This window comes from Rana temporaria, chromosome 2, assembly GCF_905171775.1.
Source record: "Rana temporaria chromosome 2, aRanTem1.1, whole genome shotgun sequence".
Lineage (NCBI taxonomy): Eukaryota > Metazoa > Chordata > Amphibia > Anura > Ranidae > Rana > Rana temporaria.
In genome coordinates this window covers 264437326-264465301 of record NC_053490.1, presented here as the reverse complement: position 1 = coordinate 264465301, position 27976 = coordinate 264437326, and the positions used below count along the sequence as shown (strand labels likewise).

At 42.2% G+C, this 27976-nt stretch overlaps 2 protein-coding genes across 2 annotated transcripts in view; both read right to left on the bottom strand.

Moving 5' to 3' along the window:
- Nucleotides 1–21315, bottom strand: part of LOC120926738 (multidrug and toxin extrusion protein 1-like) — a 128782-nt gene extending 107467 nt beyond the window's left edge. Inside the window, exons 1-5 of the mRNA XM_040336902.1 lie at nucleotides 21027–21315; nucleotides 18874–18975; nucleotides 18638–18706; nucleotides 11514–11662; nucleotides 8587–8629 (exon numbers count right to left, since the gene is read on the bottom strand). Of these exons, the coding sequence (XP_040192836.1) occupies nucleotides 8587–8629; nucleotides 11514–11662; nucleotides 18638–18706; nucleotides 18874–18975; nucleotides 21027–21140 (477 nt within the window). The 5' untranslated portion in view covers nucleotides 21141–21315. The remainder of the gene's footprint in view (nucleotides 1–8586; nucleotides 8630–11513; nucleotides 11663–18637; nucleotides 18707–18873; nucleotides 18976–21026) is intronic.
- A 3789-nt stretch (nucleotides 21316–25104) lies between these two features.
- The window catches only part of LOC120926737 (multidrug and toxin extrusion protein 1-like), a 144897-nt gene continuing 142025 nt past the window's right edge, over nucleotides 25105–27976 (bottom strand). The window contains exons 16-17 of the mRNA XM_040336901.1: nucleotides 27448–27511; nucleotides 25105–25451 (exon numbers count right to left, since the gene is read on the bottom strand). Coding sequence (XP_040192835.1) covers nucleotides 25249–25451; nucleotides 27448–27511 — 267 coding nt within the window. The 3' untranslated portion in view covers nucleotides 25105–25248. The remainder of the gene's footprint in view (nucleotides 25452–27447; nucleotides 27512–27976) is intronic.

Here is a 27976-nt window from a genome sequence, read left to right as displayed (position 1 = left end):
CTCTGTTTGTATGAAAAAAAAGGACAAAAAATTAATTTGGATACAATGTTGTATTACTGAGTAATTAACATTCAAAGTGTGAGAGCGCTGAAAGCTGAAAATTGCTCCGGGAACGAAGGGGGTTTAAGTGCCCAGTAAGCAAGTGGTTAAAATGTCTCATGTAATACATACAATTATTTTAAAAAAAAAATTGAAATAGGGGGAAAAAAGAAAAATAATTTTCAATTTCGGTTTCGGCCTGACATTTTTTTTTATTTCGATTTCGTTTCGGTTCTGAAATTTCCATTTCGGTGCACCTCTACCTGTATGTATTGAAAAGCTGGAAGGCTCTGGATATGACTATGGGGGATGGAGGTTCTGGAAGGGGTTAGGGGACTCTGCAGCAGACTCCGTGGTCCTGTAGTGGGTGATGATTCTGGGGGTAGCTGGGGGCAACTGTGGGGGATAGGATACCTAGAGGGGACATGGGTTCTCTCCAGGAGGCTGTGGGATTTTACAGGTGCAATGTGGCATGCTAGAAGGCACTGAGGAGGCATGGGGACACTGTTGGGGACACTATAGTGGGCTGAAGGCTCTGCAGTCAGCTAGAGAGCACCGAGGGGGGTACTGGGTGGCATTGGTGGGCACTGTGAGAAATCAATGACAATAAAAACATTTTTAGTAGCGAGAGAAAGGGTAATGCCGCGTAAACACGACCGTTTTTCGGGTTGTAAAAAATTAAAAAAAATTTTATGTCATTAAAAACTATCGTGTGTGGGCTCCAGAGCATTTTTCACAATGTAAAAAATAGCCATTAAAAATTTAGAACATGCTCTATTTTTTCATGACATTTTTAACGTTGTCGTTTTTAACGTTGTAAAAAATGGTCGTGTGTGGGCTTTAACAACGTGAAAAAAAACATGCATGCTCAGAAGCAAGTTATGAGACAGGAGCGCTCGTTCTGGTAAAACTAGCGTTCGTAATGGAGTAAGCACATTCATCACGCTATAACAGACTGAAAAGCGCGAATCGTCTTTTACTAACACAAAATCAGCAAAAGCAGCCCCAAGGGTGGCGCCATCTAAATGGAACTTCCCCTTTATAGTGCCGTCGTACATGTTGTACGTCACCGCGCTTTGCTAGAGCTTTTTTTTTCACGATCGTGTGTAGGCAAGGCCGTTTTAACGATCAGGTTGAAAAAAACGTCGTTTTTTCTAGACCATTAAAAACTTTGGGCCAGATTCACAGAAGAAATACGCCGGAGTATCTACTGATACTCCCGTGTATTTTCAAATTTGCCGCGTCGTATCTTAATTTATGATTCACAAACAAGATACGACGGCATTTGGCTAAGATCCGACAGGCTTACGGCTTCGTATGCCTTCGGATCTTAGGCTGCAATACTTCAGCCGCCGCTGGGTGGAGTTCGCGTCGTTTTCCAGCGTCGGGTATGCAAATTAGCTTTTACGGCGATCCACGAAGGTACTCGCGTGCGTTACGTCGTCGCAAGTCGTTTTTTCCCGTCGCAAAGTTAAGCCAGCTTTTTCATGGCTTAACTTTTTTTTTTAACAAGAAATTCATGGCTTACCTTTACACCAGCCATGTTAAAGTATGGCCGTCGTTCCCATGTCGAATTACATTTTTTATTTTTTTGGGCGTAAGTACGTTACGCACGTCGCCATTCACAAATGTCGGGGCGCCGTAATTTCGCGCAAAGCGCGGCGGGAAATTTCCAAACGGAGCATGCGCAGAACGTTTGGCGTGGGAACGCGCCTAATTTAAATGGTACACGCCCCATTTGAATTAGGCGGGCTTGCGCCAGACGGCTTTACGCTACGCCGCCGAAAGTTTACACGCAAGTGCTTGGTGAATCAGGCACTTGCGCTAAAAACTTGCGGCGGTGTAACGTAAAGACGATACGTTACGCCGCCGCATTTGTACCTGCATTAGAATTTCCAGGAATTTTTTATTGTTACCTGTGCCTTCTCATCCCAGTAACTATCAAAGCCCCAATTCACTGTACCTCACAAGGACAGGAGCTAAGGAACAATGGAGTCACTCACAGTGTAACGTGTAGAAGTAGTGTAATTGTACATATAGTTTAATTCTGGGTTATTAACCACTTAAGGACCGCCTAACACCGATATACATTGGCAGAATGGCACCGCTGGGCACAAGCACATACCTGTATGTCCTCTTTAAGTGCCCAGCCGCGGGTCACGCGCGTGCGCCCATGACCCGGTCCAAAGCTCCGTGACCGCGGCCACGGGACCCGTGGACCCGATCGCCGCTGGAGTCCCGCGATCGGTCACAGGAGCTGAAGAATGGGGAGAGGTGTGTGTAAACACACCTTCCCCGTTCTTCACAGTGGCACTGTCATTGATCGTCTGTTCCCTGATATAGGGAAAGGCGATCAATGATGTCACACGTCTAGCCCCGCCCCCCTACAGTTAGAAAAACATATGAGGTCACACTTAACCCCTTCAGCGCCCCCTAGTGGTTAACTCCCAAACTGCAATTGTCATTTTCACAGTAAACAATCCATCTTTATAGCACTTTTTGCTGTGAAAATGACAATGGTCCCAAAAATGTGTCAAAATTGTCCTATGTGTCCGCCATAATGTCGCAGTCATGAAAAAAATCACTGATCGCCGCCCTTAGTAGTAGTAAAAAAAAAATTATTATTAAAAATGTAATAAAACTATTCCCTATTTTGTAAACACTATACATTTTGCGCAAACCAATCGATAAACGCTTATTGCGATTTTTTTTACCAAAAATAGGTAGAAGAATACGTTTAACCACTTGCCGACCACGCCATAGGCATTTTACTGCTACGGCGCGGTCGAGTTGTTCTGACAGGACGTCCTCCCAGAATGCTCCTGGAATCATCCGTGAGCGCCGGGTCTAGAAGACCCGGCGTATCACGGATTGCGATAAATTGCCGCCGGTAGCGGCCGTTTACCACGTGATCGACGGAACGATCACTTGTAAACAAACCGGCGTCATTTGATGACGCCGTTTCCTCCCTCTCCTCTCTGTACCGTTCGGTACAGTGTGAGAGGAGGAGGGGGGGGGGGGCGGGTGTCAGCAGCAGCGCTGTGGCTGGATCTGTGACTATTGCAGTCACAGATCCAGCCTTCCATCCATCCATCCCAGCTCAGCTATCCCTGTGCAATACTCTGCAATACCCCTATAATCTGCAATACCCTGCGCAATACTCTGCAATGCCCCTATAATCTGCAATACCCTGCGCAATACTCTGCAATACCCCTATAATCTGCAATACCCTGCGCAATACCCCAATATTCTGCAATACCCTGCGCAATACTCTGCAATACCCCTATAATCTGCAATACCCTGCGCAATACTCTGCAATACCCCTATAATCTGCAATACCCTGCGCAATACTCTGCAATACCCCTATAATCTGCAATACCATGCGCAATACTCTGCAATACCCTGCGCAATACTCTGCAATACCCCAATAATCTGCAATACCCTGCGCAATACTCTGCAATACCCCAATACTCTGCAATACCCTGCGCAATACCCCAATACCCTGCGCAATACTCTGCAATACCCCAATACTCTGCAATACCCTGCGCAATACACTCTGCAATACCCTGCAATACCCTGCGTGTTACTCTATTTTTTAATAGCGCAAAAAATAAAAGCCACAGAGGTGATCAAATACCACCAAAAGAAAGCTCTATTTGTGGGGAAAAAAGGACGCCAATTTTGTTTGGGAGCCACGTCGCACGACCACGCAATTGTCAGTTAAAGCGACGCAGTGCCGAATCGCAAAAAGGGGCCTGGTCCTTTACCTGCATATTGGTCCGGGCCTTAAGTGGTTAAAGATATTCTATTCACAGTAATCAGTCATACACATATGTCCCTCTATTAGCATTTGAAAAGGAGGGGGCCAGCTTCTAGGAAAGAGCCAACACCTAGATGTCAATAAAAGTCTCCCATCTGAGTTAACAAAGATTGCCACCTTTCTGAAGCCTCAAAGAAGAGTCCTAGTCATGTTGGCTACAAGGATCCACAGGGGGGCATTCACAAGGCAAGCTTTGATTGGTTTCACCAGATCTAAGGAGTCTATTTTATCTCTCATAAAAGCTAAAATATTAGTGCCAGAGAGATTAGAATAATGCCTTCTGATCGTACACTAAGTGGGCTACAAGTACATGTAAATCTGTATTTGTAGCGTGTGTAGAATCTTAGAGAAACACACAAAACCGTTATATGGAGTCTGATTGCGGCAGGCAGGCAGTGATTGGTAATTTTAGCGATCGGACTGATGCACTGGTGTCAGAAATCATATCCGTAACCCAGAGATCAGTGCCGTTCTGGGGTTATCAAACTCTAAAAACTGAGATGTGAACGGTGCCAATTCAAAACTGGGGAGTCCCCACATGGTTTCCGACATGCTTCTGTCAAAGAATAAACTTCAGTAAAGTTTATTTCTGTTTTTATCCGTATTTATTTTCATAGTTTATAGCCAATTGTGTGTCTTTTTGTAAATTTTTTTGGTAACTCTTTTTCCTTTGTATATATTTTATGCACTGCCCACGTTTGGGATATTAAATTATACAATGAATAAGTGACTTCTGTGTACTAAGCTAGGGCTCATATTTCTGGAGGGATTGTTGCATTTTTGTGCCTAAGTGCTTGGTCTAAGTTACATACCGATCTGTATGTAATTGCTCGGTGTTTTGGCAGGGTGCATGCAGATTGTAAACTAGCAGATCTGCCAGACGGAGGTGTGTGTGTCGTGGGCCAGCAGACCAGTCTGCGGACAAACTCTTGGGTGAAGGCAGGCTAACCTAAGGTTGAATATTGAGCTGAATTCTGGGGATCCTTCAAGCAGACTCTATTTACAAAAAAAAACAAGTCCATGAATATGACCTGTTTCAGACAATAGATTTTTTCCACATGTGCATGCATCATCAGCTACCATGACACGTTTGGTTTACGTTAAGCGCATCAAGGTACAGTAGCTAGCTCAAGGCTCGACAAAATCCGGGCTCCTGAGCGCAATTGCGACAAGAAATTGTGACCTGGCGCCCGGGGAAGCATAGGCCTGCAGAAGGCCGCAAAGCCACGGCCTCAACTACCGGCCGGCGATCCTGTGTCTCCATGCGCCCCCACCTCCCCGCTACATGATCATGGCAGGCCCGCGCCGGCCGGTAATTGAGGCCGCGGCTTTGCGGCCTTCTGCAGGCCTAAGCTTCCTTCTGTGATCTGGCGCCATCTTGTGGTGGCCGTTGGCATTAAAAGTAAAACAGCAGTTCTAATGTGTTTTTCACTGTTTTCACTGCCATCTCCTTCCCTCTAATTAGAACCCCCAAACATTATATATATATATATATATATATATATATATATATATATATATATATATTTTTTTTTTTTTTTTTTTCCTAACACCCTAGAGAATAAAATGGCGGTCGTGGCAATACTTTGTCATACCGTATTTGCGCAGCGGTCTTATAAGCGCACTTTTTTGGGGAAAAAATACACTTTTTTTAATAAAAAAATAAGACATCAGTAAAGTTAGCCCAATTTTTTTTTTATATTGTGAAAGATAATGTTATACCGAGTAAATTGATACGCAACAGGTCACGCTTCAAAATTGCATCCGCTCGTGGAATGGCAACAAACTTTTACCCTTTAAAATCTCCAAAAATAGTCCACGGTCGACAATTTTTGAGCCGGTCCCAATTACCATTGACAACACAAAAAACATCATCAGAAGCCTCCGAGACAACACATCTCCGAACGACATCATCCCGACAAAACTCTTGAAAGAATGCACGGACATATTGGCACCCATCATAACGCACATCATAAACCAATCGCTCAGGGAAGGGATGGTTCCGAACAAGCTCAAGCAAGGCATAATAAAACCCCTCTTAAAGAAGCCCAACCTCGACCCAAAAGACCCTAACCAGCGCAGACCGGTAACAAGCCTGAACACGATCTCCAAGATCATGGAGTAGTGCAACAGCTTCAGCCCCACAAACTCCTAGATCCTCTACAATCAGGTTTTCGCCCAGGCCACGGCACAGAAACGGCTCTTCTCAAGATATGGGATGACGCCCTTGAAGCAGCAGATGACGGAGAATCCTGTCTCCTAGTGCTGCTGGACCTTAGTGCAGCCTTCGACACAGTAGATCACAACATATTGCTCACGCGACTCAAAGAAGTAGCAGGAGTCTCTGACGCGGCCCTACCGTGGTTCGCATCTTTCTTAGGAAATCGCACTCAGACCTTGAAACGTGGAGGTTATACATCAGAAACAAGGATCACCACTCTCACCCGTACTCTTCAACATCTACATCCGCCCGCTCCTCAAAATCATCAGCAAACAGGACCTGCGCTACCACTCCTATGCGGACGACACGCAGCTTTACCTTCGAATCACCAACAAAAAAGACCAATTTCATGAACTTGAAAAGTGCCTCACACTGATCGACAATTGGATGACTGAAAGCTCCCTCAAACTCAACGGATCCAAAACAGAACTACTCATCCTTCACGCAAATAGCAAATCCATTTCTAGGACCACATGGACACCACCCACCATCCTCGGACAAACCATCGCGCCAAGCAAAAAAATCGAAAGTCTCGGAGTCATCTTGGACTCAGACATGACAATGGATGCACAAATAGGATCAGTCGTCAGCGGTTCTCATCATCTGCTCCGCATGCTACGTAGACTCATCCCTTTCATCCCGAAAGAGGACACAGCAGTAGTGGTTGGAACAATCATCAACTCACGACTCGACTACGCAAACTGCCTCTACTTAGGACTACCGAAATACCAGATTTCACGTCTACAAGTCGTCCAAAATATGGCAGCCAGACTGGTAACAGGTAAAAAGCCGTGGGAATCAGTCTCCCCAGTCTTGAGGTCCCTCCACTGGCTGTCCGTACAGGACAGGGTGACATTCAAGACGCTCTGCCTCACCCACAAATGTATACAAGGGAAGGCGCCCCAATACTTAAGCGAGAAAATAAAACCCTACGTCACCAAGCGCGTGCTCCGGGCCAAAAACCAACCAAAACATTCTCCAAATTCCTAAATCCCGCTACAAATCGAAGGGAGAACGTAGATTTTCGGTCCAAGGACCACGGCTCTGGAATGCTCTACCCACCACCATCCGCTTAGAGGAAAACCATCGGGCATTTAGGAAAAAACTAAAGACCCACCTCTTCTGAAAGACCGGTACGACGCTGGATTCCAAGCGCCTTGAGGCAATTAAGTTCGCATTTGCTGCGCGTTACTCACTCACTCATAGGCGACGTTTAAAAAATTCTACAGGTTGCACGTTTTGAGTTACAGAGGAGGTCTAGGGCTAGAATTATTGCTCTCGCTCCAACGATCGCGGCGATGCCTCACATGTGTGGTTTGAATACCGTTTACATATGCGGGCGCTACTCACGTATGCATTCGCTTCTGCGCGAGCTTGGCGGCACGGGGCGCATTTTTCTGGCTAACTTTTTTAGCTGGCTCCTAGATTCCAAGCAAATTTGTCAAACCCTGAGCTAGCTGCTCCTGCTTGTATGTGTTGTGCCGTCCACATGTCGGATCAAATGAGACAAGTCATATTCACAGACCTGTTTGTTATAACTATGAATGGTTGTAGTGGGCCAGGAAAGGTCCAGGAACCCTCAGTATCCACGGTTGACTAAAATTTGAGGCCGATCTCCCTAGTGACAGCAGAGACTTTTGAAAAATCTGTTTAGTCAATGGTAGCCAATTAAAGTATTAACCTCACAAAGATATAACGTCTAACAAAGTGTAAAGGAGGTGAGATTGTTGTTGCTCAGACTGCATGGGAGTCCAACTGTGGCACAGAGGTATGTAACTATGGTAAGAGGGGATTTAGGACCCTTGTTTTAATGGCAGCTCTTAAAGGATCAGTAGACCAAAAGTCAATTATTTACAGTTTTGACTATAAAGAATATATGAGTAACTAACAATCTACAAAGTGGTGAGTCTAAAGCATTAGTTCATGCCTTTAATAAGGCCTGTAAATCTAATTGAAAACAATGGTTAAAAACAGTAAAAGAATTGAAAGGCTAAAGGAAATGTGAAGGCCACCCTAAATGTCCCATATGAGTAAAAGTCCTGATTTTTAAGCATCAAAGGGCCGATCAAAAATACAACAGAGTGTATTTATAAAGTAGTAAATGTGACATTCATCAAGCATTTATTGCAGGTATATCTTCCTGGTACATGTGGTTTCCTCCTACACGCCATAGACTGGTATGGTAATTGCCTTCTGTCTAACTTAGTCCTAGCATATGTGTTTGTGTATGTACATTGTAAGCAAGTGAGATAGGGACCTTGATTGTCCTTGAGGGCAGGGACTAATGTCAATATCCAGTATATAAAGCATGGCATCAATTGTCAACGCCCAAGATGCTTGTAATAATACAGTAAATATTTGTCACATTCACTGCTTTATAAATATGCCCACAGGTCTTGCTGAAATATAAAAATCTGGGCCAAGTCTTGGAAAGATTTTGGAAGGTGTAATTGTAAACAGTCCTTATGTCAGTATTTAAATATAAATTATATCAATTGATACTTACAGGAAGGGTCGGAATTAGGACCAAAACACACAATTCAGTCTCCCTGTTAGGATAAAGATGTATTAAATAGTTTATATTCAAACAGTTTAGTTTCAAGTGCAAAAACTAAGCATAGCAGAAGTAATTAAGAATATGGAAATACCACCCTCAACTTTCAAATGTGTTAAAAAAAAAAAAGTATTCTATCTGGCTGATGTCACATTGACTTACCCTACTTAAAGGCTAAGTTCAACTTTTCCAGAAATAGCCTATGCAGTCCAGGGGCCCCAGTAAATAATACAAATCTAAGCAGCTTCATCGTTTTATCTGTAGGCCATTTGGGTCCCCTCAGTGGCTAATAAAGTCCTAGTTAGTAACCTCCACATCCTGTCTCATTGCTAGGACATGAAAACTGTTGGTTCTCAGTTCTGCAATCATGGGAGTGAGCATCCAACAGTTTTCACATCCTAACAACAAGTCAGGGCATGAGGATCGGTAACTAGGAGTTTATTAGCTAGGCTTCTGAGGGGATCAAAATGATTTCATTAAGATAAAAAGCCTTTTGTGTATAGCAGCCTCCCTATTTACTTACTTGAGCCCCATCTCTCTCCAGCGATGTCTACGAGTGTCTTAGCCATTTGGGACTCTTCTCCTGATAGGCTGAGTCACAGCAGCGGCTCTGTTGGCTCCCACAGCTGCCAATTAAAGTCCGTTAGCCAATCAGGGGAGAGAGGGGTGGGCTAGGTCAGGGAAACATGTCTAAATGGACCCAGGGAGCTGTGACTGCTTTAATTACTTATTGTGCATTTTCCAATACTAGAGGATACCCTCCATGTGGCAAAATTAGGGAATTAGGAAATGTGTAAATTAGATTCGATTGGTGTGCTATTTAGACTGGCAATTGCCTAAACTAAAGTCATGACTCATGTTCTTCTAAAGCAGGGGGGTCCAACCTTTTGACCTTTCTGGGCCACATTGGAGGAAGAGGAATTGTCTTTTGCCACACATAAGATTTACTAACAATAAGGCTAGTTGATGGCCAGAAAAAAGTTGGGCAGATGACAAGTTGATGATCACTGATTTAGCTAATGTACCTACTTGAGTAATAAAAGTACATTTTTTTTTTAATAATTTTTATTCTAAAAGTAAGAGGGCAACAAAAAACTAGATAATAAATATTTGACACTGTTTTTGATAGACTAAAGCAGGGGTGCCCAACCTTTTGAGGAGCGAGGGCCACTTTATCGTCAGTGGCATAGCGTGGGTTGTTAGCACATTGGGCAAGGCAAAACTCCTTAACCTGTGGACTTTTAGCACTCCCTGAGTCCCTTCCCTTCCTACAATAGTACTGACCAGCCTGATTCCCATACTGACCACTACACTAACCTACCTACCTGATTTCTACACTGACCTACCTGACCACTGCACTAACCTACCCTGATCACTGCATTAACCTACCTGATTCCTACACTGACCTACCTGACCCCTACACTGACCTACCTGATACCTACACTGACCACTACACTTACTTACCTGCATCCTATACTTGCCACTACACTGACCTACCTATCCACTATCCTGACCACTACACTACCCGGTTCCTACACGGTCCACTACACTACCCACTACACTACACTGTCCACTGCACTGACCACCTCACTGCACTGACAATTACGCTGACTAATGCACTGACTACTACACTACACTTACACTGACACCAGATGTTTTTTTTTATTTATATTGACTCTAACTCTGGCTGTTCCCTCTCTCCCCAGACCGTATCCACCCCCTCACCTGCAGTTTGCAGCTTTCATCAGTTTGGAGGAGAGGGGGAGCCTGGAGGAGGTGAAGGCAGCGGTGTTCACAATGCAGTGGAGGTGGAGGCAGGACTTAAGGCTGGCCACAATCACGGATAGGCCAGCCCTACCATGATCACTGATAGGCCAGCCCTGCCGTGATCACTGATAGGCCAGCCCCGCCGCGATCACTGATAGGCCAGCCCGGCCGCGATCATTGATAGGCCAGCCCTGCCGCGATCACTGATAGGCCAGCCCCGCCGCGATCACGGACAGGCCAGCCCAGCCCAGCCGCGATCATGGATAGGCCAGCCCCGCCGCGGCCGCCGCACATGACCTGATTCTTCGCACTAATGCTCAGAGATGGCGGGTCGGGAACCCGCGATCTGGGCTTGCCGACCCGCCATCTCAGAGCAAGACATGGCGGGCCACATCAGAGGGCGCCGTGGGCCACATGTGGCCCGCGGGCCAGCGGTTGGGCCCCCCTGGATTAAAGCATCGATATCTGCTCTGATGGATGTAATAGCAATTCTCAATGGTTTCTCAAGGTGTTCATCAGATATTTTAGTTGTTTATTTTGCCTTTCGTGTGCTTCATCCATCTAAATAGTTGCTCACACATATAAGTGCTGCCGAAAACAAATGACAAGTGATTGTGAAGAGTGGGAGATTTTTCTTTGGGAAGATAACATTTTTAAAAGTCCAGTAAAGAGACTCTTCAGCCACATGTTTGCTAAGTGTAAATACATGTTTACAAAAAAATCCCCCCCAAAAAATCAACATTTTTTAAGCAAATTTCCAATTTTGTGTTGCGCCGCATTTATAACCATCTTGGGCCACCTGCAGCACTCGGGGCCGTAGGTTAGACACCCCTGTTCCAAAGGAATGCCAGTTAAGTCTTTGGTTATACTGTATAACATCAGAAGATGATTTAGGACACTCACTTTTATTCTACCTCTAATTCCTTTTTATACATGAACACTAATGGATCTTCTTATATAAAGCTCATTTATACAACATTTGAGTAAGCATATGAGGGCGCATACATTTTCCAACAAACTTATGCTATATTGGAGATGTTTTTCAAGAAATAAAGCATGTATTGTTATATTTGTAATGCTCTACTATGCCCTTCTAAAGTAAACAATAGTACCTTGCCAAGTCTTTGTTCTGTCCACAAAGCAGAAGGATGTTCTCGGTATTGATATAGAAGGCACAGCACGGAAAACATGCCAGAGACAGGATGAGGATTGCTCGCTGGACAATGACCCCAATGTGTTTGATGTTTTTTCCTCCATAAATCTTAAAGACAGACAAAAGGTTAGTTGTATAAAAATGTTATGCACCAACACTTTGTTTTAATTTAAAACACAAGATGAGCATCTTGAGGTGAGTTATTTGCATTTATTTTCTTTATATGTATTATCAGGCCTGTCAGGATTCATAAAAAGCAAAGTGTTGAGATGGGGAGGACCTGGTGAACTGTGTTTCTGTACTCAGTTTGAAATTATTCATTCATAGTCCACAGGAAACTGCTATCTGTAAAAATCTTTTCTTTGACCTTCTGCAGGTGTAGGCAGACCCTTTTCTATAGGGGGTCCAACCAGTGTGCAAGTGAATGAGTGAAGTAAAAGTGAGCATATATTAGTATACTGTAAGTAAGATTAAGTGAAGTAAAATTGGTCTCAAGTTTTTTTAAAGCACGACTTCAACTAAATGTTTTTAGATAGGATTGAGTGGATAAGAGTAATGTCGTATATACATGCTCAGAATTTGCGACAACAAATGTTCGATGGGAGCTTGTTGTCGGGAATTCCGACCGTGTGTAGGCTCCATGGGACATTTGCTGTCGGAATGTCTGACAACAAAAATTTGAGAGCTGGTTCTCAAATTTTCCAACAACAAAATCCGTTCTTGTAAATTACGATTGTGTGTAGACAATTCCGATGCACAAAATTCCACGCATGGTCTGAATCAAGTACGAGATGGAAATGCTTGGTCTGGTAAAACTAGCGTTCGTAATGGAGATGGCACATTCGTCACCCTGTAACGGACTAAAAAGCACGAGACTAAAAAACGCGAATCGTCTCTCACCAAACTTCTACTAACATGACTGGTATTGAATTTCTCTTTAATAGTGCCGTCGTACGTGACCGCGTTCTTGACATTCAGAATTTCCGACAACATTTGTGTGACCGTGTGTATGCAAAACAAGTTCGAGCCAACATTCGTTGAAAAAAAATCCACGGTTTTGTTGTGAGAATGTCCGATCGTCTGTACGCGGCAATTTAAAGCCCAACACACAGTCAGAATTTCCGATGGAAAAAGTCAGATGGGAGCTTTCCATCGGATATTCCGACACAATTTTGCCCGGTCTAAAGTCCGACAGTGTGTACGCGGCATAACTCCAGCTTTGCTATTATTTTAAATAGTTTGGGCCAACATTTTCCTTTACTAAGTTATGTGACCTTGTCAGAGCTGTATAAACTGTACAGTTGTGGCCAAAAGTTTAGAGAATGACACAATTATTAGTTTACACAAAGTTTGCTGCTAAACTGCTTTTAGATCTTTGTTTCAGTTGTTTCTGTGATGTAGTGAAAGATAATTACATGCACTTCATACGTTTCAAAGGCTTTTATCGACAATTACATGACATTTATGCAAAGAGTCAGTATTTGCAGTGTTGGCCCTTCTTTTTCAGGACCTCTGCAATTCGACTGGGCATGCTCTCAATCAACTTCTGGGCCAATTCCTGACTGATATCAACCTATTCTTTCATAATCACTTCTTAGAGTTTGCCAGAATTAGTGGGTTTTTGTTTGTCCACCCGCCTCTTGAGGATTGACCACAAGTTCTCAATGGGATTAAGATCTGGGGAGTTTCCAGGCCATAGACGCAAAATGTCAACGTTTTGGTCCCTGAGCCACTTAGTTATCACTTTTGCGCTATGGCACAGTGCTCCATCGTGCTGGAAAATGTGTTGTTCTTCACCAAACTGTTGTTGGATTGTTGGAAGAAGTTGCTGTTGGAGGGTGTTTTGGTACCATTCTTTATTCATGGCTGTGTTTTTGGGCAAACTTGTGGGTGAGCCCACTCCCTTGGATGAGAAGCAACCCCACACATGAATGGTCTCAGGATGCTTTACTGTTGGCATGACACAGGACTGATGGTAGCGCTCACCTTTTCTTCTCCGGAAAAGCCCTTTTCCTGATGCCCCAAACAATCGGAAAGAGGCGTCATCGGAGAATATATATATACCAAATATATTGCGCTAAACTGTGATAATAAAGAAAGTATAACTGTAGTAATTTCAGGCGGCCAGCACACCAGTGGATAAGAGTACAAAATGATAAAGAAAAAATGCAGCGCCAAAAATTTTAAATCAAAAAAATCCACCTAGGAAAGGTGGGTATCAGTAAAGTGCAATCACATAAAGGAGATAAATCTCCATCTAATCCCCAGTGATAACAAACTAAATACAAAGATCATATATTGCTGGAGGAAATATATGAACGGTGAATTGTCAACGATACTCTGGTGAACCAAATAAATCTCTAGACAAAAAACAAAAAAACAAATAAGTGTATAGTCCCAAGTGCATGTACAGGTGGTCCTTAGACTCTCATGGATGCAAACAGATATGTAATATCCCCTTTGTCGGAAAACATCACATCACATCTTCAGGCATATATTCCTTGACAAAATGGATAGATTAAATACTCTTACCAGCAACTGTTGACCCACAACTCACCGTACAGTGGGTGGGTCTCAAAGGCTTGTATGGGCCGAACGCCCTCCTTGGAAACCAACGTGGATGTGTCTCCTAGTCTTGATGTTCCAGGCAAAGCCCAATGTACAAGCTGGTAAGGATGGCCACAGGAATCTCCAATAGGATGGTGTAGGGGGAATGCTCCAAAAATTTCCAATCAGAGGAAAAGAGGAAAAAAGGAGAAACACCTCCTCATAGTGTAAAAAAGTTTTTTAATTTTAAAACACAAAAGTCAAAAAAAATTCACTTTAAAAATATCCAAGCAGAAAATGCAAAAGGGTATACATAAAAAGTCCCAGTGAGTAAAATTCCACAAATTGATGCAAGAAAACCACAGCAGAAGAGTGAACAGGTCTGATGCGCAGTGGAAATGCTCTGAGTCCAGTAAGCCCAACCGGTTTCATCTTCACAGACTTCAACTGGGGCAAGGAACGAGTTGACCTGATGAATCTATATACAGGAAGCGGCCAGTAACACTAAGGTTCGCCTGCCCCTGACAGTGACTCGAGCTGGGCATCGCCGCTTAGTGAAGGATTGGCTCGGGCGGCTTGGTTGCTCTCAGCTGCTCTAGTCCTACAAAGGGAACTGAGTTCCTGCTGTGAAAAAAGTACAGGAACTCAGTTCCCATGCGTTCCCACAGGACTTGAGCCCTGGTTTGAAGCAAAAGTTCAGGATGTCCAGCATTAGCAGATCACTGGACATATTTGTATTCCAATAGGAGATGTCCAGCATTAGCAGATCACTGGACATATTTGTAATCCATGGGAGCGACTGGGTAAGCAGGCAGCAGCAATTGTCAACATCTCCCGCTGGTTGCAATGGGCAACGACACTTATTATTGCAGTACTGAATAGCAGGCAGAGCACACAAGTCTTTCCCCAGGGTTCAATTCCCTAATGGTGGAACCAAGAACGGTTCCCCGGCTTGCTCAACTTAAGTTGCTAGGGGCAACAGCTGGCAGGTCACACGTGATCAGGTGGTCCAGAAACTAGCCCCCAAATGTAGTGGTACCCCTGTAGGTGATGTGGCCCACCTGTCATGCTGCCCAGCCCGATATTCACTCCTCAGACACTCTCAGGCAGAAAACAGTCCTTGTGCTTGTTTTTTTTTTTTATTAGGGAATTTAATTTGGATAGGGTAAGGGAATTACGAGATGCCCAGCAAATTGTATATCGGTCATTAGGTGGATTGTATATTGTGACGGTAGTAGAATGATATCCCCGTCAAACATTCCCTTCTTCCATAAAGAACATCACCCAATATTCCACGAGGAGGAACATTCCTGGAATCGCCCCAATAAGCCACACATGAGTCAGTGCTTACTGCTGGAACAAGACAGTTTAATGGCAGCTTGCTGCTGGTATATATGCAGTTTACAAGCTAAATCCTCAATCAAGGAACAATGAAATCTCCACCCCCTTTCCATACACAGTGGGGGCTCTCATACAGATTATAGATAGACACTTCGGAGTCGACCCTGAAAACATTTCTTTAGATAATGACATCAGTGAAGGTAATTACTAGTTGTAACAGAATACATTATCTAGACAGCTTGGCCCCGCATATAGAAGAGATAAATACCACAATGAAGCAATCAGAATAATTAACATGAGCCACTTCTAATCACAGTAAACAGTAAACACAGGTCTCCTTCACACACACAATAGATCAATTATCCTTTGAAATAGGACTGGCTGAGGAAGGGTCATTAACATTTCAATCAGCCTGTTAGCAGAGGAGTGAGTCACACCTGAAATCACCTTCCCTCTAACACACACCCACAGCATTAAACAAGTAGGGAGAATTACACTGAAGCATATGCTTCACATATATCAATCAATTGGGATAACTATGTATACTCCTCCTGCACAACACTTACGTGCAGACTATTGCTCTCTTTCTCTTCCTCCTGCCCAACTTTTGACTCTCAGGAACAGCTAGCACATGGTTAGGCCCGACAGTGACTCAGCCAGGCCCAAGTAACTTGCCCCTTGCAGGCATGGACTGCTTGGCCCTTGTGGTGTAGCAGAAAAATAGAAAGTCTTTTGTGCTAGCTGTCCTATAGGTGGACTACTCCCAGGCAGTCCTCTTCAGGCCCTGCCATCCCTCCTGGCTGCAGCAGCCCGATTTCACTGCCCATGCCATTGCAGCCCTCACTACTGACTCTGCACTCATCTCTGACCGCATGCGCCCAGTCTTCTCAAACGTCCCTTCTCACTCCTCCTGATTGCACATGTCGCTCACCAGCCACCCTTGCTTCAACTGATGGTTCCCTCCTGGAGACTTGCCTGGCAATACTAGCTCCTGCTGTCCTCTCTTGCTCCTCCTGTGCCTCCTGTCCAGATCCTTCACACTTTCCTGATGGGCTTGCCCAGGCCCAAGGTCACCAGCCCCCCCAGACTGGGGAGCTCCCTCAAAGGCCCGACAGCCTAGTACTCTATCTCCAGTTCTTCCACCCAACTCCTCCCCAGCTGGGCTGACTCTAGGTATTTAGGGGGCCTGCCCCCTGCCAATCAAGGTTGGGGATTGGTCAGGGCTTCTTAGAACACCTCAGGCAGCTCCACTTCTCCTCTCCCCGCTCCTTCTAGAATCCTCTAGAAGAAAGAGGGAGGTCTCAGTGAGGCTGCCTGTGAGTCACCAGCTGCTAAACTCTGAGCCACTCCCAGCCCACACAAACCAAAACAAACAGTTTTTTCTTCCAGCCAGGCCTGCCTAAATTTACCTACTCTCAAATCGAGAAAAAATAAAATAAAAATCTAGCACCTACCTATGTAGAGGGTTCTACATGTGCTTTTGTTGCTAGCTGTCCCTATCAGATATCCCATAAATTCTTGTCCTTATGATACCCTACAATCCTGATAAAAAGTGAGGGTGAGGGCATTAAAACATGAAAAGTTTCTAACCCTTTCCTTAGAAAAAAATAAATGTTGCATTTTGAGTGGAGATTTAAAGTGTAATGTGAACACAGATTCAATTCACAGAGCTGATATCCAGGGTAATATATATGGCCTACATAGCCAATATTTTAGTCTGTATTAACCACTTGCTTACTGGGCACATAAACCCCCTTCGTGCCCAGGCGAAATTTCAGCTTCCGGCACTGCGTCGCTTTAACTGACAATTGCGCGGTCGTGCGACGTGGCTCCCGAACAAAATTGGCGTCCTTTTTTCCCCACAAATAGAGCTTTATTTTGGTGGTATTTGATCACCTCTGCGGTTTTTATTTTTTGCGCTATAAACAAAAAAAGAGCGACAATTTAAAAAAATATATATATTTTTTTACTTGTTGCTATAATAAATATCCCAATTTTTTAAAAAAAAAACTTTTTTTTTTCTCAGTTAAGGCCGATACGTATTTTTCGACGTATTTTTGTAAAAAAAAAATAATAATCGCAATAAGCGACTGGTTTGCGCAAAAGTTATAGTGCCTACGAAATGGGGGATAGATTTATGGTTTTTTTTTTTGTTTTTTTTTTACTAGTAATGACGGCGATTTGCGATTTTTTTGTCAGGGCTGCGATATTGCGACGGACGTATCGGACACTTTTGACACAATTTTGGGACCATTCACATTTATACAGCGATCAGTGCTATAAAAATGCACTAATTACTGTATAAATGTGACTGGCAGTGAAGGGGTTAACACTAGGAGGTGAGGAAGGGGTTAAATGTATTCCCTCATTGTGTTCTTACTGTGTGGGGGGAGGGGACTGACTGGGGGAGGTGACCGATGCTGTGTCCCTATGTAAAGAGACACAGCATCGGTCTCCTCTCTCCCTCACAGCACGTGGAGCTCGGTGTTTACACACAGAGCTCCACGTCCTGCTGTGTTACCGGCTGTGTTTACCGACGATCGCGAGTGTATGGCGGACATCGCGGCCGCCAGGCACTCGCATCGGCTCCCGAGCGATGCGCCGGGCACGTTGTTTCCCCGCTGCGCGCCCCCAGCGGCGCGCACGGGGAACAACAACAGCAGGACGTCCAGGGACGTCCACCCGGCAGTTGAGAGCCGCGCTGTGGACGTCTTTCGACCATAGCGCGGGTCTCAACTGGTTAGATCAAAAAATAAAACTTATGTTTGACATGTTGACATGAATGTACTAAAAGATCAGCAAATATTGGATTACTATATTTTGTTTGTCATCATTATATTTTAAATTGACTTGTGCTTTTATGTTAAAAAAAGGGAAACAAACAATATCATACTGTTCATTGCAAACAAAGCAGTCAGTTCTTAGCTATCCCACTGCTTGTGCTGCTGTGTTGAAGATCCAGACTTACTAAAGAAGGCCCTACATTCCATTCTTTGTCGAGTGTCATATGCAGGCAACCCCTGCACTGCTCTGTGATTTCTTCTGCTGTCACTGCAGGTAGTGTAGGCAGCAGGACAGGTAGTATTATTATTTTTTACAGCTAAGCCTTGTATTTAAGATAGTTTAAGATAGTAATAAAAATACTTTATATTGCTAGTCATTTATGTTTACAAGTTACAATAAATTTTCATTTACCTGGGAAAGGAGTGTATCACAGGCTGCATTTAAACCAAGTCCCACCGCAACTCCAAACACTGAGGTATACTAATGAAGATGAGAAGAAGATTAGTTTCCATAAATCACCTTGCTTAAAGGATTTCCATATACTGTATAAAATTATATAAAAATACTAAAACACAGATTTAAAAGCGATTTTTCTTTTGCCAATCTTCTTGTTAAAGTGAAAGGCATAGATAGTAAGTTAAACTTACCGATACTGCTAGCATGATGGCATCCAGCTGTAATTTTCCAATATGTCCAACAAACATGGCAGTTATGATGATTGGTAGAAAATCCATGACATTTATAAAGACCTTTAAAATAAATAGCAACATCATAATTAAATTACATTACATATAGCAGCTTCTAATGGGAATTTACTGTATATTCTTCATTGTTAAGGTTTGTACTACGCAGTAAATGCCTAGGCTTTTTATATATACTGTCTATAAGACTCTATATACTGTAGTTCATCCAAAAGTTATTCATATCTTTCTGCTGTCCCTTTTTTCCAACTCCTGTATGAATGTCAAGCCATCAACAGCCATTTTTTTTATTATTAAACTGACTGCTTGTTATCCTCGAGATAAGGACAGTGATAGAGATGTCTGCATACACTCTGCCAACTGCTTCCCCCATGTTGTCTGATATTTAAAGTATTTCTAAAGCAAAAACCTTTTTATCTTGCTATTTGTTTTCTTTTACGAAGCACTTGCACACGTAATACAATTAAAAAGTACAGTTTTCATTCAATTTGGATGAACAAGGATACAAAAGGTAACCAGTATAAATGTTGTCGCTATACAATCAATGACCAGACTGTGATATTTCGAGAGATCATCTAATCCAATCAACTATCTCTGTGAGGGATAGGGGAGGAATCTAAGATTCTGAGAGTGACTTCTATGTTACAAGTCAAGAAATTACTCCAAGCCCGGAGGACGAAAGCAGGGTGCCATAATGCTAAACCCTAGTACACACGATTAGAAAAATTAGATGAAAAATACCACTTTCTAATCTATTGTAAGATAATCTGATTGTTAGTAAACAGCTTTGAAGAGCCAAAATTATCTGAAGGGACAAACACAAAGAAATTTCTTGTACGATGCCATATTATAAGATTTTTGTTTAATCAGTACAGTGTTCGTCCGAAAAAAATCAGAACAGGAAGACTACGCAGACTCAGAAATGACAGAATACAATAAAATACAATATTGTACATTACATCACTTTCGAAGTTGTATTCTGTCGTACGTGAATTTTTGTAGGTTTAGTAAATTCTCCGCCCCCAAAAAAATACTGCAGCTGCTAGATTCTAATAATAGGACACTTACCTGTCCTGGAGTCCAGCGATGTCAGCACAGCAGCTGATGTTTTCATCAGCTGTTGGGTGCTGCTGCCATTGCGAGTAAGGGAACCCGGCAGTGTAGCCACACCCCTTCCCGTTGGGAACCCTACTGTGCATGCGTGAGGCCCCACTCCTCTCTCCTACTGGCCCGGAGACAGGAGGAGGAGGGAGACCCGCGTTGACATCATGGGCCGCGGCGCGGACTCCCAAGAGTGGGAACAGGATGCCTGTCAAAGACAGGTATCCTGTCCCCCCTCCCCCCCAAAAGGTGCCAATTGTGGCACCGGAGGGGGAGAGGAGACAAATGAGCAGAAGTTTTACTTTTGGGTGGAACTCAGCTTTAAGTGTATATGCATCACATATGAAATATTGACCTTGATTTGTTCATGCAGCATTACCTCAGTGATTCTAGATCCAGTCATGGCAATAAGGAGAGTTGTGCCCTTCCAGGCTCTGCCTATTGTTTGTTCACTGTCTAGCTAGAGGTAGGGGGTAAAAGGGTAATTAGGACGTATTTGCTTATCTGCAGTAGAGAAAACTTGGCTCAAGTCTGACTATGTCTGGCAGGACTATGTAACTATCAGACCTTTGTGTTTTCATTGAACACAGTGTAAAGAATATGAACAGCTGTGATACTACAGTAAAAAAAAGTCTGTCATGTATTTCTACTGTATATAGAGGAGCTTTACATTGCATGGTTTTAGACTTCAAAGAGAAAAAAAGAAAATTAACCATAAAAGCCAAGGTCAGAAAGTTTGGCATTATCTTTTTTTTTTTTTTAACAGGTATAGGGCACAGTTCATAAAGAGCTAAAAAGGCATAAAGTAAGGTGCATGTATCATAAATTCATTCTATCTGATATTACCAAATGTGGTGAAACTGATGGATAGGAAAACTTAACAGTCAAAGGAAATATAATAGTGACGTTGTTGAAAAACAAAAACAAAAAAATATATAAATCATCATCATCATAATATATCAGTATCTAAAAAAGTCAATAATATAGCATTGACTTACCAGAGGCGCCGCAAATGATAACAGCATCTTGAGCTCAAAGCCATTTTCATGAAAATAATGCTTTACCCTCTGTGAGATGGAACTACAACAACCAAGGCACCAGTGTTTGAACATGTTGGCCAGAGATGGTATTTACTTCACAGCGTCATCCTTTGGATTATACAGCCTTCTCATTACTAAAATCCAGAATGATGGAAATAAGCAGTACAGTTCCCAGAATGGTGTCACCTCCTGCACAGCATTGTTAGAGAGGTGAATCAGCACACCGTGCAAGTGTCACAGCAGCAAAGAAGAAGAGATTGTAAATTTGTCTGAAACCTGAAAGACTGGTTTATTTGCAGTTGCATTCACACTGCATTGTTAAATAAGAGGATACTGGCCTAGTACAAGAAACTTGATTTTCTCACTTATTTATAATAATATAGCCACAGAAGTATATGTTTTCATAGTGAAGAGATTAACAAATGAAATCAGATTCGCAACGCCTTGTTTTATGTCAGGGTCTTAGCTAAAGAGTTGTTCAGGGTTTACAACACTGTAGAGATATTCATAGACATTAGAGCTAGTTAAGGCCCAACTAAGCACTTGCTATGTACAGTATTACTGTAACTTAGTCAGGCTGTATGTACAGTAATATAAATGGGTTGCCTATACTTTTTCTTAATTGCGAAATGCTGCAACAATGGTTTAAATTCTGGCAGCATGTAGTGGACCATTGCTCTCATCTCAAACACAAGCAGTGGACCAGCTCTACAGCGGTCTGATACACAGGGGGCTCAGACCTCTTGAGAGTACCTTATCTCAGAGAGCTGTGGCTGAAATCCCCTGCATTATGACAGTACAGGATGTCCCTTGTATAGACAAAACACGTAGGGAGGGGCTATCGGCCTATGACATCATCGTACCCACTGGTGTACCACAACGTGGTGTCTGGGAGCTTTTGTTACCCTGAGATGCTTGTGAGTATATTTGCATGAAATAAATAGGTGTTTTTAGTAATATTACTCTAAGATCCTTTGTATTTTCCTTTGAATCTTACTGCAAAGAATAGCACTTTTTGGACAGTCAGCGTAGGACCTAGTGGGCATGGAGGTTGTTACCATACCCTGGTGTGATTCATATTTGGTGTATCCTGTGCTAGTGATCTATTATATTCTGGAGATCCTGGTTATCCGGTAAGGAAATTCATATCTATGTCTGAGGTGGTTGGGACTAAAACCCGTGCAACTGTGTCATTTCATTTTCACACAAGATTCCAAACTGGTCCCCTTTTGGAAGTGGACTTTAATTTTCACACAGGACTTTCATTTTTATTATATTATTGTTTGATTTATATTGAACATGCCTTAATTTTTCCACTTTATTGGTGGTTTTATTTATTGATGCTGACATTATTTGTATTACTTTATTGTTTGCTTTCATTGTGATTTTTATGGTCAGAGGTTTTGCGCACTCTGTTTATTTTTTATTTATTTTTTACTTCAAAAGAGAAGTATGTTTATATTTTTATATATTCTTACTTACCTAGGTGGATGCAGCATTAGACTGATGCTGCAGCCGTCCCCCGGCGTCTCTGCACTGAGAACTGAGCCATCGAACATAGCCGATGGCTCGGTTCTCACATTTCCCAGAGCGGAGAGATGCTGCCTGTCAGTCAGCATCTCTCCTGTTCTGCTCCTCCACACTCATTGGAGGGCTGAGAAGTGGAGGGACGAGGAGCAGCCTTTTCTCAGCGGCTCACTGAGATTACCATCATTCAAGGCAGCTGGCAAATCCAGACTTCGGAAGTCGGGATGATGCACTGCCTCGACTGACTGCAGCGATGTCAGTGGAGAGTGGACTTCAGACTGCTCTCCGCAGAAAACGGGTCACAGGAGTGCATAACGAATTGCACTCCTGTGACCCATAGGAGAAGCCCAGCCTAAAAAGCTCAGGCTGGACTTCTCCTTTAATAAAGTGCCATTTGTTTTAAACACTATGTTGAATTCTTATTCTCTTTGAGCAGAGGAGTCAGTGGAAGTACTTGGATTGTTGTGGTCCATAAAAGAGTGAGAGGAGAAAGTGTCCAGGTGGTAGTTCTAGGAGCATCCTGAGATGGTGGATGAGACTTCTTTAAGGGGAAAGTGCATGGTGACCTATTTAGACCCAATGGGGTTGACTTACTAAAATTGGAGTGAAAAATCTGGTGCAGCTGTGCATGGTAGCCAAACAGCTTCTAACTTCAGCTTGTTCAATAAAGCTTTGACAATAAAACCTGGAAGCCAATTGTTTTCTATGCAGAGCTGCGCCAGATTTTGCACTCTCCAATTTTAGTAAATCAACCCCAATAGGTAACAATACTAAGGGGAGGGCAGTGTGTTATTGGCGGTGGTATGCACTGGAAGCAACAGATAAGGAAAAGTGTGGGAAGACACATTATAAAGCCTTGCAGATCCCAAGTAGTAGTTGTATATTGTTTGTATAAGTGCAGCTTTACTGATGGTGGAACTCACTCACTGATTTTACAGGAGAAGAAACAACATTTTAGTATGCATCAAGGACTTTTATTTATAGATTATTTTGTTCAATATAATCACTGTATCCATTTGTATTGATTGCATCCATAAGATTGAGGAATCATTAATAGAAGAAGCATCATATTATTGTTTCATGATCATTTTATTTTTACTTTATTGTATTTTTTTTACAGATTGATGCATATGAGGTTGTAATTTAGTTTCAATTTGTGCGACACTATTCAAAATATTGAATATTGGTAAATATGGGAAACACATTACAGTGTGAGCAGCAACACTAATTACTTGAGTAATTGGGATTAATTATTGTAAGCACTAATTGGGTTGCGCAGAAAATGTTGTGTTTGACATAACATTATGAGTAATTAAACCTTGAGAGTTACGTCACCAAAATGAAATTCTGTGCAGACGTCCGAGAAAATCAGCCAATCACACGAGCAAGAAATTACATTTCTGGGAATGTTGTATAGAACACCACCATGTTGCCATCATTTATAGAATTTTTTGAGAGTTTAAAAAAATGATAGCAGCTTCCAAATGAAACGTAAACTTAATTTTTGATAACATTAGGCTTTAAACTGGCTTGGGTGGAAATCCCTTATGCTGTATTATTTTTTTATGTAAAGCATAATTTCCCTTTAATTATGTCACTGTGATTTGGCTGGTTTGTATGTTTGTGCACATGGCTTGGCAGAGTTCAGAGTTGACTTCATTGCCTTGAGCTGGAGCAGGGCTGACCACATTTTTCATTGAAAAGGACTGGAAATGGCCTGGAGCTAGAGCAAAGTTGAAATTATAATGAAGGAAAGGAATTCAACAGTGCTACTTTACAAGACCATCATGTGGACCTGAACTCATTTATTGTCCTGCCCCAACAGGGCGATTTTTGGATTGTTGAAAAGCATAGGCATATAATAACAATTATTCACAGTGAGTCTAGCAGTGGCAGTGCGTCCATAGAGTGCACAGGAATGCCGCCCCCTCTCGCATCTGCACCGCCACTGAAATGGTGAGCGCCGGCCATCTGAATAACGGCAGCTGGTTGGCTTTGGAAGTGCCTATCAGAGCCAGCGGCAATCTGGCAGCATTTTAAGGGGCAAACTGGCAGCATTTTAAGGGGCAATCTGGCAGCATTTTAAGGGGCAATCTGGCGGCATTTTAAGGGTCACAGTGGTGACAATTGATGAAAATTTTGAGCACCAGCCGCCACTGGAGTCTAGTAAAGACTTTTACTGATTATGGAATAGACAAAGCATAAGTATCATAGTTCTTTCATCTTAACGCTAAACTATATTATATTTGAAGCAAAAGTTTGTGCTAGTCACAGACACATGTCTGTCTTAACCGCAAGTTCCTAACAGGCCTCTAACTAACCACAAACCAAATTACAAATAAAGCCGACAACGTAGGGGGTGAGGAATGGATGGCACAGTTAATCATATTTGGTGGATATGCCCGCAGGTGAGGAGATTTTGGATTTGAGTCTATAATGCTATATACTCTCTGACCCAGACTGACCTTAAAAAGTCCACTCAGACACAAATAATTTTAGACAGCCAAGCTTTAGCTGTTATATATCTCATGACTGTCAGTATCTGTACATTATTATTTATTTTTTAATGCACAGCAATAAAGTACACTAGTATAAAAAGACCCTACTATACAGAATGACATGCATAACTGCACTGTTGCTGCTGGGATTGCAGCTAGTGCTGTTTAACAGTGAATTTTATAATAAGTCCAATAAACAAAGTTGAAATAACCGCAAGTGCCTCTAAACTCCGTCGGATGATGAGCCACTTCAAAGCTTGCCTGTCCTCTTCTGCCACATCTGAAGTATCTTTTTGTTGGAGCTCAATTTCACTACTGCTGGAATGTAGGGCAGCATAGTTGGTAAGTTCCCTGTCATCTGTCAGCAATAATGGAGACCATTAATTGTATAATCTATAATAGTATTAAGGAATAAGCAGAAGGCAGAATTACATACTTATTGTTTGCATGTCTTCCACTACCAAGGCTGGACTGTGTATGCAGATCATGGATTTCTGTGACCTGGCAAATTTTCTATTGAATATTGTTGGACTGCAATCACGTGTTCAAACAGTAGAATCGCCAACGTTTTGAAATGTAAAAGTCATTTTGGATCTTTGCCCCTAATCTACCAGAATATGTTTAGATTAGCACAACAGAGTCAAAATTGGATGAAAAGCCACACTGAAATTTGCAAATCTTTACCTCAAAGGCAGCTCAAAATTGGGTTTGTTTAAAAATCCTCAATATTGGAAAGGCACAATATATCATGTTCATTAGGATTAATTCAAAGGAAACAACTGTGTTTTTTTTTAACACTGAATAATTACCAATAGGCCAGGTAGGTGTGATGATGTTTCCTCAAGGGATGTGTCTATGATAGACTGGGCTCATAGAAAATAAATCAAATCACACTGCATGCAGGGCCAGATTTGCCAAGAAAATGTAAAAGGATTGATCCCAACTTCGGGTTATTACTAAGGACAAAAAGTTGTGTGCCTCTAGGCTCCAGTGATGAAAATTGACCTCTGGCTGGATGGCATTCAACCAGAAAGAGGAGTGGTGCTGGAGCTTGGAAGGGTGTATCTGCAGAGGACAGCACTAGCAAAAAAATGAGTATTCACGTGAAATCTGCATCTTTTAAAGACCAGGTTCACCTTTATAAAAACAAAAAAGACAAAGCAATAAATGTACATGTTTTTGCACGAAAAAAAGTGTCTGCAAAGGCTTCCAGTTGGAGGGCTGGAAGAAATGTCAATGGACTGAGTGCAGTGATCATTGCCCTCCAGTTGCATTGAGAACTATTCTGTCCCCCACTGTGGCAGATGGGACTTGTAATTTATTAATTCACTCTGAAGGCGTGAACTGGGGGACTGCTTGGGATTGGTATTTTTCTGCATGAAAGGGATAATTATTGAATGCCTTTTTTTGTTGTTAATTGTTACTACTACCTGAACTCCATTTTCTGCTCTCTTTAAAAAAAAAAAACACCTTGTGGAATTTCAGACAGAAGGCACTGGTATTTTACCACAAACAATACAATATTATTTTTAAATTGGCTTTTACATACAAATGTGATAATAAAGCAAGTGGGCTTGTACGTGTAGGGCCCACATCTATATATATATATATATATATATATATATATATATATATATATATATATATATATATATATACTGTATATATATATATATATATATACTGTATATATATATATATATATATATATATATATATATATATATATACATACATACACACACTATATTGTCAAAAGTATTGGGACACCTGCCTTTACACGCACATGAACTTCAATGGCATCCCAGTCTTAGTCTGTAGGGATCAATATTGAGTTGGCCCACCCTTTGCAGCTATAACAGCTTCAACTCTTCTGTGAAGGTTGTCCACAAGGTTTAGGAGTGTGTCTATGGGAATGCTTGACCATTCTTCCAGAAGAGCATTTGTGAGGTCAGGCACTGATGCTGCAATGCCTTCTCGTCTACATCAGTGCCTGACCTCACAAATGCGCTTCTGGATTAGACCGTTTGTCCTGCTTACTATTATATTCAAACGTGAAAATGATAGAAAATCCCAAATTTTGGGTTGTCCCCAGAAAATCAATAGAGGACAAAACTTTCACCTGGGATGCTAGTTATTTTAACAACCAGGGATTCCATCACTTTGGAGGGATTTCCTCTCACTTCCCGTTTGGCTATAGGATGAGAAGTGAAGGGAAATCTCCCCGAGGAGACACAGATGGCAAAAAAAATCTTATAACCCTCTGCAACTCTATCCAAGATGGGAAAAAGGTTTGCCTGTAGTTCTATATTAAGTGCTTTGTTATTTATATTTCTGTTTACGAAGTAACATACCTGGGGCATCAATACTATGCTCAAAAAATCCAAGGTTCTTTCTCAAGCCTACAAGTTCCTTAGCCTAAAAAGAAAAGCATGTATAATATAGTAAAATATAAACTGACAATAATATTCCACATCTAGAAAGAAAGAAACAATGACAAGTCAGCCTATAGATGTAATGTGTTGGTTGAAATATTAGCTCGGGACCATAACATACTGCATTATGAAAGATGGTAGAAAAACCAGTCAAAAGGTGCTGTGAGAATAAGTTGAAATTTAAATTGGTGATGTGTGATTAATAAAGCATGTCTAAATCCAAGAACAAAATTGAAATATATTGTAGTTTACCAGTCAAATAATATGGTGGCTGCATTTATTTTATTTCTTTAGTTTTATATTTTCACCTGGTGATCCTGCTAATTCCCTGTCCTGTACTGTATCTTTGAGGGACAGTGTTGTCACCTTAGGACATTACTACAGAACACCTTCTATTCTCATAATTTCCATCTCTAGTGGGAGGGGTTCTGTAGTCCTCAGAGATAGC